Here is a 17,933-nt window from a genome sequence, read left to right on the forward strand (position 1 = left end):
GGGTCCCATACAAATGAAATGTATATATCAACCAAATTTTCCGGAAACCAATTTAAAATAATGCACAGAAGCCAAAAATCGAACAGAGACTCTATTTTTAAACCCAAAGTTGCCTATTTTTGCTTCTGGAAACAGCCTAAAAAGGCCGAATAACTTTATACGTGGGTATTTACGAAACCAGAATGATGCTCAAAGGTCGAATATTAACCTTACATGCCATTGTAATCTTTTCAGAGCCATCATTTTTTCGGAGATTTATCTTATCAAAAGTTATTGACATTAACATATTGATACAAAATAGTCTATAATTTAAAAAAATATTCAAATATCAAGGATCTGTGATTATTTGAGCTAGTTGATTTCGCTGTTTCAAAAAAATATTTCGAAAACAGAAATATTTTTAAAACGATGGTCTGCAATTAGCATTAAGGCAAGTTCAAGGACGAGGACGTTCTCATTCCGATGAACCTAATCATTTTAATAAATTTATCTTCTGAGTTGGAACGTATCCAATTCATCATGCATATAGCTTATAGATATTTACTATACATAATCAATAACCAGGATATATCCAAACTACAAGGTCATTTTTTGGAAGTATGTGGAATCAATTTATGATTCCTATGCATTCAATTTTCGAAACGATAAAATAAAAAAAAGGGTGGTATGAAGTTCGCCGGGTCAGCTAGTAGAAATATTTTTTTGTTATTATATTATCGCAATGCCTCTTCATAAAATATACAACAAATTTTCAAAGCTATTCATAAGTTGCAATATTCATGGTCCATAGACCCGTTCTACCGACACTCCGAATGTTTGTTATTCCTAGAAAGAGCCTCCTAAAGACTCTCTCAACTCTTACAAAACCTTGATGATGTACTGAGCTGCACTGTTTTCATTTGTTCGAATAAACCGGTAAAGTTCCCATTGAAAACATTAAACTTTTAATACCCCTTAAAAACGTACGTAATTGTAAAGGCCTACTTTCCCATTTCTTTGATTCCCAAGCTCATTCTGTGAAATAATTAAATACCTTCTCTCGTCTCGTTTTTCAAAATTGCTGTACGTGGCTGTTCCGATAATCTTGGGGATTGCAAACCGATAGTTTATTATAAAAAATTTCAAATCAAAAATTAACTCAATTTTACAAGAGAATTACCATAAACTCTTTTTTGCATGACCAACCTTCCTTCGGAACCCCTGGATAATCTTCCGGTTACACGACAAACAAGGCACATCCTTCATGTAAACTCCTACCGCGCCGGTTCATTATGTGGGAAAGGTGTCGTTGGTAAAATTCGTTTCTTTGGTTTTCTAAATGGTCGGTCGGTCGTTTTACAGTGCCTTGTGGCCTTCTCTCACAATTAGTGCCGGACGAGAATCCGCAGAACTGCACATAAAACTCAAGTGAATTGATCCCCCTAGGAGAGTATCCGTCTCGGTTGGAATGGATGAAGCAATTTTCATGTTGCACTGCAGCTTGGGTTAGCGAGACAATTCCATTACTTTTCTCGAGAGGACAAAAATAGGCAGAAACGAAGACCATAACTCTTGTAAAGTGTGATCTGCAATAGTCTCCCGGCATTTAAACAGAGAGTAAAGAAAATAAGCGTAGTTTTTTTTTTCATTGCCAGGTAGTTGTCCCGGCTGGCTGGTGCATATACCTATTTAGAGAAGAAGATCCATTTTATGGGATACTGTTTAAGGTCCAGATCGACGCAATGCACTTTAAAATAGGCGGCGAAACATCGGAACGAGAAACGAAATTAAATGCATTTAATTGGAGATTATAGTGCAGGGACCGGTGTGGTAGGGACCGTTTCGTGCTAATGTCCGTTCCGAGCTGACCTGGCGAAGGTCGTTCAACTTCAGCGGGGGCTTTGGTTTATGCTAGCACAGTGATTTCATAATAATGTTTGCCTTTGTATTCTGATTATGTTTCCGCGCTGTGCTCATGCTGCATCGTTCGCGTGAAACTGGTTCTCGGCTGGGGTTTTCCTGCCGGACCTGCGAAGATCGTACAATTGGACATACCTATTTGCATTTCTTTTCGATTTTGATAAATCTGTGCTAAATCTTCGTCGTCCGTACACGGCTTGTTTAGTATTCTTTATGGTTAATGGTTTCGTTTTGTTTGTTCTCTCTTGTTTCTTGTTGCAGTTGGATGATGCAGCTCTGCAAGTGTACAAAGATGGCGATTACGGGGCCTACCTGGACCTGGAGTCGTCGCTTGCCGAGCAGTCCGAGGAGATCGAAGGACTCAACGCTAGGTAAGTGGAAATCGATAGGTTCTCGCGTAATCCACAAAGCAGCATGTTATTTGCGGATGTAATAAGGTTCCACGGACAACATGTTTCTAGTGGTAGAAACGCTTATTTAATCGTTCGTGTTCAGTAACATTTATCTCGGATTGGAATGCGTGTAATATGGATTACATTTGAAATCCTTCCGGTGATACAACTCACAAGTAGAACGTGTAATCAAATATTAAGGAGAATATCAGGTGAAGAGTCAAAAAATTAGAAATCATTTTCAACAGTAAAGCTATCTGCGTCGGCTTCGAATAACTTAACGAACAAATTACAGGTCATTCGGCTCCACCCGCAAATTCCATACGCCAGCGGCGTGCTATTTTGTTTGTCTGTGCAATGTGGCGACAACAAAAAAAACATACTTTCTACCGACCATTATGATTGCATAAAAAAGCCATCAAGTTTAAACTTGCGCCAATCAAGTTACTTGATGCGCCCGCCGGCGGTGCAACTATATTTGTAGGACATGGCGCTAAATTTGACGCTACCAACGGTTCCGATTGTTTCTGTAACTACGTGAAGGAGTGATTTAAACATTACGTCTGATGAATAATTTTTGCGCTCACAAGATGTCGAAGCCGTATCACCCCCAGCCGGCTTGCGCTTCCTGTTCACCGGTATGGAATGCAGTAAAAAACTGCACGCTACTGCTTTCCCAGCTGAAATCGAAAGCTTATTTGGTTGTGGAGCACTTTCGATAAGTAGTTGTTGCCGATGCCGGTGAGTGTTGTTGATTTTCGAGACTCATTACCATAAGTGAGGTTGGTACTTCTTTCGCGATAATTGCTAGAGAGCTTGACTGTCGCGATACCTTTCGAAGCGTATTGTAATGAGAAATTGGTCAATTTACGGATGTTTGCGATAGTGGGCAAATAATTGCTCATCGTTCATCCACTTTGGTCGTTTTTTTTTTAAATTATTCTACAATTACTTAGCAGTTATGAGAATAATAAATATATATGCTTTAAATTCTAAAGCGTGTGCAATCACAGTACAATCTTTGAAAAAAAAAATCACATGATGTTGAATGCATGACCTTTTCAAAAGTGTTTATCAAATTATCGCTTCAAATCGTTTTGAAAATATTTGAAATAATCTAGCGATAAGTGATACTGAGCAAAATGCTGGATTATCAATGGCGTCGAATAATTATAAAGCGGAGCTTACCACCGTAGCTATCATTTTTTTACCCTTCATTGACCCCCACACCAGCCCACTCGCAATGACAGTCTGCTTTCACTGACACTTCCAAATAGAATTAAAGAAAAAAAAATATTTGAAGAGGTTGTTTATTAATAACAATCGAAAGGTTAACGTAAAATTATAACAGCCTGTCTTATTACAATATATTTATTGCAATACAGGGGTAGACAAAATGATTGGGACAGGCAAAATTTTGTTGAATTTTAAATAATCAGAACTTAATGAAAGATGAATCGATTTTGATGAAACCGGGTCCTATTTGCTGGAGTGTGTGTGACATCATTCTGTTAAGAATAATTCTTTCAAACAGTTAACTTATTGAAGAAAGCAAACTGATTGGTCGATAACATGAAACTTCAGCTGGATTCTTATCTGGCTTGAAAATTTGGGTAATTTTTACTTTTTTCCATAATTTGGGAAAATATGCAATTTTGAAGCAGCAATTGAAAATTTTTACTAAAAATTCCATTGTGCTCTCAGGGAGATGTTTGATTAATATGTTAAAGATTCCATCGTCACCAGGTGTTTTCATATTTTTGAAATTTTTAATAATTGATTTAATCTCATTCAAGTTAGTTTCAATTATTTCTGCAGGCAAAAAATTCTGGGAAGAAATTAAATCAAATTGACGTGTGACTTCAGTTTCAATTGGACTCACAAAATTCAAATTTGAATTGTGAACACTCTCAAACTACTGAACAAGTCTTTGAGCCTTTTGTTCATTGGATACAAGAAACCGTTCACCATCTTTTAAAACTGGAATAGGCTTTAAAAGTTTCTTAAGAATCTTCGACAGCTTCTTAAAAGGTTTTGAATATGGTTTCAATTTTTCAACTTTAGTCTCAAAATTTTGATTTCTCAGAAGAGTAAATCTATGTTTAATCTCTTCCTGTAAATCTTTATGGATAATTTTAAAAACAGGGTCACGAGAACGTTGATATTGACGTCTGCGGACATTTTTCAAACGAATTAGAAGTTGAAGATTTTCGTCAATTATTGGTGAATCGAATTTCGTTTGAGCGGGCCTCCAGAACAGAATAATTTCTGGCATCAACAATTGCACATTTTAATGCTTCCAAAGCGGAATCAATATTCACTTCGTTTTGCAAATTAAACTCATTATTTAAATTTCTTTCAATATGAGTTTTGTATCTTTCCCAATTGGGCATCAAATGGTGAATTGACAACATAGCTTCGGCCCTCACAAGTTCCTATCTCACACCTCCACGAGTCATATGATTACACTAGACTGCCGGTTGAAACATGGATACAACTGGTTGGTGTTGCCTGGGCAATGTTGTCATCCGACAATAGCTAAGTGAGAAAGTGCGACGCGATTATTGGCGCGTAAACCATATTCCGGCGGTAGAGAAAATGCTTCGCCAACCCGAGCGGCTGTTCACCAAGATGGTGCGGCTTAAAACAGCGTCTGATCTCCATGTTAGGAGCGGCTGATCAACGTCCTGGTGGCAGCGTGGGACTCTAAACAGAGCTGACACGATGGTCCCCCGGAGAGACAGGGGGTTGAGGAAGGCCCAACGAGCCGCCCAGGAAAACAACATGTTACAAACAACGTAAGGGATAATACGGATCGGAATGATCGGCATGGACCTAGGCAACGAAATAAGGACTACGATTAGAATCTATGGACATGGAACTGCAAGTCGCTCTGCTTTCCAGGATAATCTATGATGAGCTACATCCACGCAACTTCGAAGTCGTAGCGCTGCAGGAACTTTTTTGGACCGGATAAAAGGCATGGAAAAGCGGGCACCGGGCGGCTACTTTTTACCAGAGTTGTGGTACCACCAGCAAGCTGGGAACCGGCTTCATAGTACTGGGTAAGATGCGCCAACGCGTGATAGGGTGGCAGCCGATCAACGCAAGGATGTGCAAGTTGAGGATAAAGGGCCGGTTCTTCAACTACATCATCAACGTGCACTGCCCACATGACCGACGACGAGAAGGAAGCGTTCTACGCGCAGCTGGAGCAGGTCTACGATAGCTGCCAGCGACGGGACGTGAAGATCGTTATTGGGGACTTGAATGCTAAGGTAGGACGGGAGGCAATGTACAGACCGGTAATCGGACCAGATAGCCTGCATGCCTTGTCTAATGATAACGGCCTTCGGTGCGTAAACTTTGCGGCCTCCCGTGGTATGGTAGTCCGAAGTACCTTCTTCCCCCGCAAAGGTATCCACAAATCCACCTGGAGATCACCCGACCAACAGGCAGAGAACCAAACCGACGGCAGGTTCTTCTCCGACATCATCAACGTTCGTACCTACCGCAGTACGAATATAGATTCGGACCACTACCTAGTAGCTGTGTGCATGCGCTCAAAATTATCGACGGTGTACAACACCCGCCAGAGTCGAACGCCGCGACCAAATATTGAGCAACTGCGGGACGCCGAGGCTGCACAGGAATACGCGCAGCAGCTGGAGGCAGTGCTACCTACGGAAGAGCAGCTTGGCGCAGCTACCCTTGAAGATGACTGGAGGAGCATTCGATCCGTCATAGGTAGCACTGCTGTAGCGCTACTAGCTACAAGGGCCCCGAATCATAGAAATGACTCGTTTGACGGCGAATGCAAACGGTTGGTCGAGGAGAAGAATGCAGTACGGGCTAGAATGCTGCAATACCGTACGAGAGCGAACGTGGAACGATACCGACAGGCACGGAACAGCCAAAACTCAGTCCTCCGAAGGAAGAAGCGCCAGCAAGAGGACCGAGATCGCGTAGCAATGGAAGAGCTGTACCAAGCTAACGACACTCGGAAGTTCTACGAGAAGCTGAACAGCTCCCGTGAAGGCTTCGTGCCGCATACCGATATGTGTAGGAGCTTGGACGGCAGCCTCCTTACAGACGAGTGTGAGGTGATCGAAAGGTGGAGGCAGCACTTCGACGAGCATCTAAACGGCGATGCAGTAGAGCGTGAGGACGGTATGGCATCTGATCTTGGTGCACGAGCAGAAGACATCGGAATTCCAGCCCCGATCTTCTAGAGGTGGAGGAGGAGATTGGTCGGCTGAAAAACAATAAAGTTGCTGGAGTGGACCAACCTCCCAGCGAGCTATTGAAATACGGTGGAGAAACACTGGCTAGAGCCGTGCACTGGGTCATTGTCAAGGTTTAGGAGAAAGAACGAGTACCGGTGGAGTGGATGGAGGGTATTTTTTGTCCCATCTACAAAAAGAGCGACAAACTGGAGTGCTGCAATTACCGGGCAATCACTCTGTTGAACGCCGCCTACAAAGTACTCTTCCAAATACTTTGCCGTCGACTATCACCATTTGCGAAGCAGTTCGTGGAGCACTACCCGGCGGGATTCATGGGTGCCCGCGCCACCACGGATCAGATTATGCAGGGCAGGTTATGCTGGCAGAGCTGCATGCCACCACGGCACAGTGGTCCAATAAGGCAAAAAGTGGAACTTTATTCCACAGCGCCTTTTACCTCCATCCTAGCTTAAAAGTGTCTTCGTAACAATTGTTTGTATGAATGACCCGCATAATTGCAAATTGTCACAAAGTATGAAAAGTTTACTATATTAAAAATAAAAAAATTAACTTTTTTGTGTTAAAAGATAGAAGAATAGTTTGTTCAGCAAAGTTGTAGAAGATTCTAAATATGAAACTTTGTTGAACAAATGAAAATCCTATCTTCTTTCGGTACAAAGTTATAAAGTATATTACATGGAACTTACTTAAAAGTTAGTTTTTTGTACTTAACTTTTGTTAATTGCATTTTACACGAAAGGATTGTTTAAAGGAATTGTGAGGGCATACAAAACACACATTTTTGCCAAAGGTTATATATATCTAGGACTTTTCGTTACAAAGTTATATTATATTTTAGCTTATTTTTTCGATAACTTCAAGAACGTATTGGTTAAAAAGGGGCAAGTGGAATCATGATGTCAATATTTTTCCTCGAAGTTAAGTTGAAGTACTATAAACTTCTTTAGGTTCCATTTGTCCCAATCCACCCATATTAGAGTACGGCGAGCATATGTTACAGTAGGTTTTCATATATCGAATATACTAACTTTTTTGTGTTAGGAGATAGATGAATGGTTGATTCGGCAAAGTTTTAGAACGTACAAAAATATGAATCTTTGCTGAACAAACAAAGTTCCTATCTTCATTGGGTACAAAGTTACAGAGTATTTTCTGTAAAAGTTACTTAAAAGTTAATTGTTTGCACTTAACTTTCGTTTGCTACATTTTACAAGAAAATGTTGTTCTAAAGAAACATTTGGACATACAAAACACACGTTTTTGTTGAAGATCACACTTCTCCAGGACTTTTTCTTACAAAGTTATAGCACATTTCAGCATTTTTTTCGATAACTTTAACAACGTATAAAATAAAGATTAGGTGGATTGGGACAGATGGAACTTATAACTGTTCTGAGCACTCGAGCTAAACTTTGAGAAAAAGTATTAACATCATGATTCTACTTGCCCCTTTTTACTTTATACGGTCTTGAAGTTATCGAAAAAATAAGCCAAAACATGCTATAACTTTGTAAGGAAAAGTCCTGGAGTTATGTGGTCTTCGACAAAAACGTGTGTTTTGTATGCCCAAATGCTTCTTTAGAACAACGTTTTCTTCAAATCTAGAAAATCTATAACGAGCGTCTTAGCAGAGTGATTGAGATCAATCAAAGAAATAGTTATCGGTTTCCGTTATACTCTACTAAATTTTTTGGAAATAAATATTGAAATTCAGTCCGCAAATATATATTTCGACTGTGACGTACAGTCTTCCTCAGTGCTTATGTGGACTGGTCTGAATTTCAATATTTATTTCCAAAAAATTTAGTAGAGTATAACGGAAACCGATAACTATTTCTTTGATTGAACGTTTTCTTGTAAAATGTAGCTAACAAAAGTTAAGTGCAAAAAATTAACTTCTAAGTAACTTTTGCAGGAAATACTCTTTAACTCTGTACCCAATGAAGATAGGAATTTAGTTTGTTCAGCAAATATTCATATTTTTGCACGTTCTAAAACTTTGCCGAATCAACTATTCCTCTATCTCCTAACACAAAAAAGTTAGTATTTTCGATATATGAAAACCTACTGTAACATATGCACGCCATACTCTAATATGGATAGATTGGGACAAATGAAACCTACGAGAGTTTATAGTACTTAAGCTCAACTTCAAGGAAAAGTATTGACATCATGATTCCACTTGCCCCTTTTTAACCTATACTTTCTTGAAGTTATGAAAAAAATAAGCTAAAATATGATATAACTTTGTAAGTAAAAGTCCTGGAGATATATGACCTTTGGCAAAAATGTGTGTTTTGTGTGCCCTAACAATTCCTCCGAATAATTTTTTCATGTAAAATGCAACTAACAAAAGTTAAGTACAAAAAACTAACTTTTAAGTAAGTTCCATGTAATATACTTTATAAATTTGTACTGCAAGAAGATAGGATTTTTATTTGTTCAACATAGTTTAATGTTTTGGAATCTTCTACAACTTTGCTGAACAAACTATTCTTCTATCTCTTAACACAAAAATGTTATTTTTTTTATTTTTAATATAGTAAACTTTTCATACTTTTTGACAATTTGCAATTGTGCGGGTCATTCATACAAACAATTGTTCTGAAGACTTTTTTAAGCTACGATGAAGGTAAAAGGCGCTATGGAATTAAGTTCCACTTTTTGCCTTATTGGACCACTGTGCACGGGTCGGCGCGTGGCGACCGCTGAGGTCACGTTATATGAGGGCGACCGCTGACAGTACCTAACAGCCCTGGACCAGCAGCGGGAGATTGCCTAGGGGTGGTGAGGGTCGGACACTGGGCCGTCGACTCCTCGTAAATGCCACAATTACCCGGAAGCATCTCTGACGGAGCGAGTAGTGCCGCTCCCATCAACCAAATGCACTCCCTCGTCCATTGGGGCCGACACCAGTAAGGTCCCAATTATGGCAACTGGCAGCGAACGAAACGGATTCGAGTCGGATACGATAAGGAACCATGACCAAGGGCTGGCACCTGCATCGAGCTCCCTTAGTAAAGTCGCGTGACAGCGGCTTGAAACGGCGAGATGGTACCCGGTGCAGGGGTCTCCGTCCCGTAAAACCTGGCAGGCCTTCCAGTACGTTCCGCGTCCATTGCCTGGTGGGAATCAGGCAGAGAAGGATCAGATGGGGGGGAACTAGTCCTAGGACAAGATGCCCTATTCCTGACTTACGCGGGCGGGGGCGTCATAGTGCTCATAAGGTACTAAGGCGACCCCCCTTACCCATGGCCTCACTGTTTCGGCATAGATTACCATGGGACCATACAAGCGACTTCTCATCTATGGACAAGGATAGCGGCTGGAAGGGGGACCCAATTAACAAAAATGAGCTCGAAGAACCAAAAAGAGACGGGTGCGGAGGGGTTACCAAATCCCTTCGCACGAGGTGGCATCCAGCGGTCTCCGCAGAAGAAGGCGGAGACGGATGCGGCGAAGTCTGGAGGTGGAAAAACGGCGAATCCGTCGGTGTCCACACCAGACATCTCGGTGGACGGTCCCTTGCTAGTCAAGGCCGTCGAAAGGTGTATGGACACGCGGCCAAGAGTAGCGGCGCTGTCTGAACAACTCGATGCCATAATCGAGTTCTCGGCGAACAGGCGAAACATCGCTGGCGACCTGAAGCAGAGCCTCCTCCTGCTTCGGAGCACCATTGATGAAGCCAGAAAGGAGCACGAAGAACTCGTAGCTCGGGTGAAGGCGGTCGAGAAAGCGGCCAGGACCGGGAGGGCGACTGCATCTAAAGAGGTGCAGACAGACGCCCCCTCGTTCGCGTCGGTCTGCTCCACGGGGCAGGTCGCTAAGCGAACGAGGCAGTCCCCGGGGGAAACGGCCCCCGGGAACACCAAGAAACGATTGGTCGTGCTACTCCCACGGGAACACACGCCAACCGGTTCAAGGTCCACCGCGGAAAAGGCACAGGTGGAGGCTACGGGCAACCCTTGGACTACCGTAGAGGGTAGGAAGCGTCGGGAAGGTGCGACGCGACATGATAGCGGAGCGGCCAGAGGACCAAAAAAGGTCAAAAAGGCGCGGAGTAGGGGTGATGCCCTCATACTCAAGACGGATGGGTCGAAGTACCCAGAAGTCTTGAAGAAGATGAGGGGGGAAACCCAGCTCAAGGATCTGGGGGCGGATGTGCGGAGTATCCGCCGATCTCGCACTGGCGAGATGATACTTGAGCTCCGGAAGGACGCCAAGAACAAGGGGGCTACCTACAAAACGGTAGCCGAAAAGGTCCTAGGGAAGGAGGTGCAAGTGCGGGCACTCACCTCAGAAGTGACTCTCCAGCTTAAAAACCTGGACGAAATCACTGAGGGGTGCGACATTGCACAAGCCCTTAAAGCGAAGTGCGGGGTGGAGGTGGCTAAGGAGTCAATCCGCCTCCGCAAAGGTCCGGCGGGGACCCAGGTAGCTACCTTCCGACTACCGTCGGCGGACGCTAACCTGGCCCTGAAAGAGGGCAAGTTGAAGGTCGGCTGGTCTGTATGTCCTCTGGGCATACTACAGCAACCAGACATTTGCTTCCGGTGCTTCGAGGGCGGACATAAGTCCTGGACCTGCAAGGGGCCCGATAGGAGCCAGCTGTGCTGGCGATGTGGAGGTGCAGGCCATAAAGCAAAGGACTGTGGGGAGTCTCCCAAGTGCATGGTATGTTCCGGAAAACGGGACGCCAAACACTTTATGGGAGGCCCCAGGTGCCCAGCCGGTAAGCCGGCTGCGAAACCACGGGCGTAAGGGTGACGCAACTGAACCTGAACCATTGCTTCGCGGCTCAGCAGCTGCTACACCAAGCAGCCACTGAGTCGTTGTCGGACATCGCCGTCATATCGGACCCCTACCGCATCCCTCCCGGAAACGGTAACTGGGTTGCGGATAAGTCCAGATTGGCGGCCATATGTACGACGAGCAAGTTCCCGGTTCAGGAGGTTGTCTCAACCTCAGAAGAAGGGTACGTAGTTGCTAAGGTGAACGGAGTGTTCTACTGCAGTTGCTATGCTCCGCCACGTTGGTCTACCGAAAGGTTCACCCAGATGGCCGACCTCCCATCCATGGAGCTAACGGGCCTAACGCCGTTGGTGGTGGCGGGCGACTTCAACGCTTGGGCTGTTGAGTGGGGAAGTTGCTCCACGAACCAGAGGGGCCAGATCCTGTTGGAGGCTTTTGCAAAGCTCAACCTAGATCTGGCCAACGTTGGGAACAAAAGTACATTTAGCAGAAATGGTGCGGAGTCGATCATCGACGTGACGTTCTCCAGCCCAGGACTGATCAAGAACTGGAGGGTAGACGATGGCTACACTAATAGCGACCACCAGGCGGTCTGTTTTAGTGTAGACAACAACGAGAGGCGGCAAGCGACGGGTAGAGCCAACACTCCGACCGTTCGCGGGTGGAAGACATCGCACTTTGATGCCGAGGTATTCGAAAAGGCAATGAGAAGGGAGCGCGAGGGGGGCAGTTGGCTCCGCCCGACTGCTGACCAACTAGTTGCTATGCTATCGCGGGCGTGCGACGCCACCATGCCTAGGACTCGCCAACCTAGGAATGGAAAGCCACCGGTTTACTGGTGGACGGACGCGATAGCCGACCTTCGCAGTGCGTGCCTCCGTGCAAGACGGAGGATGCAGCGTGCGCGAAACGAAGAAGAGAGGACAGAGCGCCGCGCAGCATTCAGTTCGGCAAGATCGATGCTAAAAAGTGCGATAAAGGCCAGCAAGAGGGCCTGCTTCGATAGGCTATGTGCGAGTGCCAATACAAATCCGTGGGGTGACGCCTACAGGATCGTAATGGCCAAGACTAAAGGCGCGCTGGCGCCTGCAGAGCGATCACCAGCGATGCTGGAGCGTATCATCGAGGGACTCTTTCCACGCCACGAGCCAAGTTCTTGGCCTCCGGCGGTCGAGTCTCACGTCCGACGTTCCAGTATCTCAGACATAGACCAGAGATGGTCGGCCAACCTGCCGAGCATCCAATCCGTGAGCGACGACAGCCGTGTCGAGGCAGGGGAGGAGGCAAGGGTGACGAATGAGGAACTCATCGTGATCGCCAAATCCCTAAAGGTGAGCAAGGCACCGGGCCGGATGGTATCCCTAACCTGGCGATCAGGCTGGCGATAAAAACGGCCCCCGGGCTGTTCAGGGCAGTCATGTAGAGGTGCCTGGATGACTGTCTCTTTCCGGACAGGTGGAAGCGGCAGAGACTGGTCTTATTGCCGAAGGCTGGGAAACCGCCAGGGGACCCATCGGCATATAGGCCTATCTGCCTGCTGGACACCGCGGGCAAGGTGCTTGAGAGGATCCTCTTCAACAGACTGGTGAGGTACACGGAGGGTGTACACGGTCTGGCAAGTAACCAGTTCGGCTTCCGGAAGGGCAGGTCCACGCTGGACGCAATCTCTTCCGTCATCAAGACGGCGGAGGTAGCAATCCAGCGCAAGAGAAGGGGAATACGCTACTGCGCCAGTTGGGACTCCATAGCGCTCGCGCTCAGGAGCATCCATGTACCGGTGTCGCTGTATAAGATTCTGGAAAATTATTTCCAGAATCGAGTACTTGTTTACGACACAGAGGAGGGTCAAAAGTGCGTCCCAATTACCGCAGGAGTTCCGCAAGGTTCTATCCTGGGCCCGGTGTTGTGGAATGTCATGTATGACGGAGTGTTAAAACTCAAGTTCCCTGTAGGGGTTGTGATCGTCGGCTTTGCAGACGACATAACGCTGGAGGTTTACGGCGAGTCTATCGAGGAGGTCGAGTTGACGGCCGCGCACTGTATACGCAAGGTCGAGGACTGGATGCGCTCCAGGAAACTGGAGCTCGCGCATCATAAGACGGAGGTCACGGTTGTGAACAACCGTAAATCGGAGCAACAGGCGGTGGTCAGAGTCGGAGACTGCACCATCACCTCGAAGCGATCCCTGAAGCTCTTGGGGGTTATGGTGGACGACAAGCTCACGTTCGGGAGTCACGTCGACTATGCCTGTAAGAGGGCCTCATCGGCTATTGCAGCACTATCTCGTATGATGTCCAATAGCTCAGCGGTATATGGCAGCAAGCGAAGACTTCTTGCTAGCGTGGTTTCGTCCATACTTAGGTATGGTGGGCCGACCACAGAGCGCTAGGTACTAACAGTTATCGTGGTAAACTGGAAAGTACCTACAGGCTCATGTGTCTGAGAGTTGCGAGTGCGTATCGTACGGTGTCATACGATGCAATATGTGTCTTGTCCGGCATGATGCCTATCAGCATCGCCATCAAGGAGGACAGAGAGTGTTTCGACCAACGTGACACAAGGGGCATACGAGGTACCAGAAGGTCATTCTCGATGCTCCGCTGGCAGCGGGAATGGTCCAACTCCACAAAGGGCAGATGAACGCACCGACTCATACCGGAGATATCCGGCTGGGTCGGGAGAAGACATGGTGAAGTGAACTTCCACCTGACACAAATCCTGTCAGGCCATGGTTGTTTCAGGCAATATCTGCACAGGTTCGGACACGCGGTGTCCCCCATGTGTCCCGAGTGCGTGGAGGAGGAGGAGACTGCTGAGCATGTCTTCTTCGTATGCCCCCGTTTCGTAAGAGCGAGGAGCAACATGATGGCTGTGAGCGGGCCTGGCACTACTCCGGACAATCTAGTCCGGAGGATGTGCGACGACCCGGACATCTGGAACGCGGTCTGTGCGGCCGCCCCTCAGATTGTTCTGGAGCTGCAACGTGTGTGGCGGGTCAACCACCAACACGCCAGTGGTAGCTAATTACCAGTCTCCAGGTAGTTAGCTAGGAGGTTATAAGAGTAAAGAGGGTGCATCACGCACAAAAGCCACTTCCCGACGTAATACTTAACCGTCGTTCCGGGAAGACCAGGGCTGGAGACTGGAGGGGTTTTAGTGGGTCGGGACAGGGATAAGTAGGTGTCTGGGGGAGTGTAACTACCCCAGCATCTCTCCCCTAGTCTCATCCCCACACCCTGAGTTCTCTTCTCAAGTGTCTGTTTGCAGATTTCCCCGCCACCTTTAAAAAAAAAAAAAAAAAAGGGCAGGTTATGCAGAAATGCCGCGAATATAACGTGCCCACAAATCATTTGTTCATCGATTTTAAATCGGCGTACGACACAATCGATCGGGACCAGCTATGGCAAATTATGCACGACTACGGATTTCCGGACAAACTGACGCGGTTGGTCAAAGCGACGATGGATCGAGTGATGTGTGTAGTTCGAGTTTCGGGGGCACTCTCGAGCCCCTTCGAAACCCGAAGAGGTCTAAGGCAAGGTGATGGTCTCTCGTGCCTACTGTTTAACATTGCCCTGGAAGGTATCATTAGAAGAGCGGGGATTAACACGAGTAGCACGATATTCCAAAAGTCGGTTCAACTGTTTGGTTTCGCCGACGATATCGACATTGTGGCTTGGACCTTTGTGAAGATGGCGGATACGTACATCGGACTGAAGGCTGAAACCAAACGGATTGGACTGATTATCAATGCATCGAAGACGAAGTAAATGAAAGGAAGGGGTTCACGAGAAGACAGTGCTAACCTCCCACCTTGAGTTCAAGTTGGTGGTGATGAAATCGAGGTGGTCGACGAGTTCGTGTATCTGGGCTCACTGGTAACTGCCGACAGCGATACCAGCATAGAAATTCAACGGCGCATTATGGCAGGAAATCGTGCATACTTTGGTCTCCGAAGGACGTTCCGATCGAGTAGAATTCGTCGCCGCACCAAGTTAACCATCTACAAGACGCTGATCAGACCGGTAGTCCTCTACGGGCATGAGACATGGACTATGCTTGTGGAGGACCAACGCGCCCTTCCGGTCTTCGAGCGGAAGGTGTCGCGTACCATCTTCGGTGGCCTGCAGATGGTAAACGGAGTGTGGAGAAGGCGAATGAACCACGAACTGCAGGAGCTGCTTGAGGAGCCATCTATCGTCCACACCGCTAAGATTGGCAGGTTGCGGTGGGCTGGGCATGTTGTAAAGATGTCGGACGACAGCCCGGTAAAGATGGTTCTTGAAACCAATCCGTCAGGAACGAGACGGAGAGGTGCACAGCGGGCAAGGTGGATCGATCAGGTAGAAGACGACTTGCGGACCCTACGCAGACTGCAGAGCTGGCGAACTGCAGCCATGGACCGAGTGGAATGGAGACGACTCTTACGTACAGCAAAGGCCACACCACGGCTTGGGATTGTTTTATAAGATAATCTTTTCCAATTAGCCTTGTTCTTATAAAAAACAGAGCTCATAGGGTTTAAAACTGAATCATGAGATGAAGAAAAAGTTATTGGAAGATGGTCAGAATCCAAATCAGCATGTGTGATCAATTCACTACATACATAACTTTGGTCTGTTAGTACCAAATCGATTGTTGATGGATTTCTTACAGAAGAGAAACATGTAGAACTATTCGGAGACAAAATAGAATAGTATCCTGAGGAACAATCATTGAAGGAAATTTTGCCATTGGAATTACTTTGAGAATTATTCCATGATCGATGTTTAGCGTAAAAATCGCCGATTATAAGAAATTTTGAACGATTTCTGGTGAGTTTTTGTAAATCACCTTTGAAATAATTTTTGTGCTCGCGTGTGCATTGGAATGATAAATATGCTGCGGCAATAAATAAAATCTCAAGTTCAGTTTGAACGTCAATTCCCAAAGTTTCAATAACTTTCGTCTCAAGATGGGGAAGAGCACGATGTTTGATTCTGCGATGAATAACAATTGCAACTCCACCCCGGAACCCTGAATCCTATCATATCTATGAACCACGTAATTGGGATCATATTTTAATTTGATGTTAGGTTTCAAAAATGTTTCAGTAATAATTGCAATGTGCACATTATTTACTGTAGAAAAATTAACCAGCTCATTCTCATTGGCCTTCAATGAGCGAGCATTCAAATTTAAAATTTTTATTGTTTTATTTAAAATCACTGCTAAATTTTAACTTAGAAACAATTTGAATTGTAAAATTTGTTCCAATTTGAATAGCTTCAAACATGGATTTTGCCTGCAGCATGGCGTTCATAAGATCGAACATTGCCTGTTGCAGAAAAGAAAGTTTACCTACCGTAATAGGCCCCAAGCAGTTGATATAGAAAATATATTTTCGGTAGCAATATTAGCTGGGGTAATAGGTGTATTTTTATTTTCTACCGGTTTTTGTTTACCACCCATGTTAACGGTTATTTTCGAACTACCAACATTAGGTGAAATAATGGTCGAACTACCTATTACCTGCGCTTACGTTAAACGGGTATGCAAAGGAGTAGAAAAATTGGCTGGTACAGCGGGGCTTGGAGAATTATGTTTTGAAGTTTGTTTTGATTGGGAAATTCAATTTTGCTGAATCTTGAAGAGAAATTTTGGTGTGTACATTACATGTGAAAAAACGGGGGGATGCTTGTTGGTGATTTTGTCACGGATGCTTGTTGGTGATTTTTGTTCACGGAGGGAGACTCCTGTCTACGTGGAATGTGGGCGGCCCCTAACATCTGCAAATTATACGATACCGTAAAACGGGGTGAATAGAAACAGTTTCCGTTATATCTTGCAGTGTACAAAAAATACTATAATATCTAGAACGAATATAAAAGCTTTAAAATACGGGTCTAGCCTCCCTCTATCGAAGGTGTGAATACCATTTTGATGAATAACTAATTCATTCTTTTATTGAACAAAATGTTACAAGTTTCTATTCACCCCGCAATGGGGCGAATAGAAACACTCAACGACCAACTGCGTTTTTCTTGTTCTGATGAAAGACTCGATGTTTATGTTGGAGAAAAAAATCAATTGCATCATCTTCATCGAAATGAGATGCAAAAAAAAAACGTTAAAAAAATTAATAGCGGAGATGGTTTGTTACTTCATTTACGTTATCCTTATTGGATACCTCCTAAAAAAGTTAGGAACGGAAGGATTAAGAGTTCAGGGTTAGGCATTTCTACCAATTCAGGATCTTCTAGTACTTCATCTAGACACGGCGTCCAGTATTTTGTGCTGGTAGAACCGGGATCTTGGCCCATTTCTTTCGGGTTGTGGATGTTTTTGTCAATCCATGCAGCAAATGAACCAGACTTTTGTCAGGTTTTTTTGCTAATAGCTTGATTGTCTGCTGGGTTCTGATGGCAACTGAAAATATTGATTCTATATTTAGTGGCCGCTTTTCGAAGGGACAGTTTTTTCTATGTAACATTCTTTCAGGTTGCGTCTAGCGAAATAAATCCGTTTTTTGTACGTTTTTGTACCTTTTTTTGAAAATTCTGACCAAGCTGGAAGCTAAGAATATACAAAACATGTTTTAAGGCATCATTCCACAAAAAAATTATAACATTTCTCAAAACTGTTTGTTTTTTATGTAAAAGTA

General features: G+C 44.8%; 1 protein-coding gene across 1 annotated transcript in view; it reads left to right on the forward strand.

The window, feature by feature from the left end:
• Nucleotides 1-17,933, forward strand: part of LOC129719631 (serine/arginine repetitive matrix protein 2-like) — a 172,358-nt gene that overhangs the window by 150,229 nt on the left and 4,196 nt on the right. The window contains exon 5 of the mRNA XM_055671025.1: nt 2,161-2,270. Coding sequence (XP_055527000.1) covers nt 2,161-2,270 — 110 coding nt within the window. The remainder of the gene's footprint in view (nt 1-2,160; nt 2,271-17,933) is intronic.

This window comes from Wyeomyia smithii, chromosome 2, assembly GCF_029784165.1.
Source record: "Wyeomyia smithii strain HCP4-BCI-WySm-NY-G18 chromosome 2, ASM2978416v1, whole genome shotgun sequence".
Taxonomy (NCBI): domain Eukaryota; kingdom Metazoa; phylum Arthropoda; class Insecta; order Diptera; family Culicidae; genus Wyeomyia; species Wyeomyia smithii.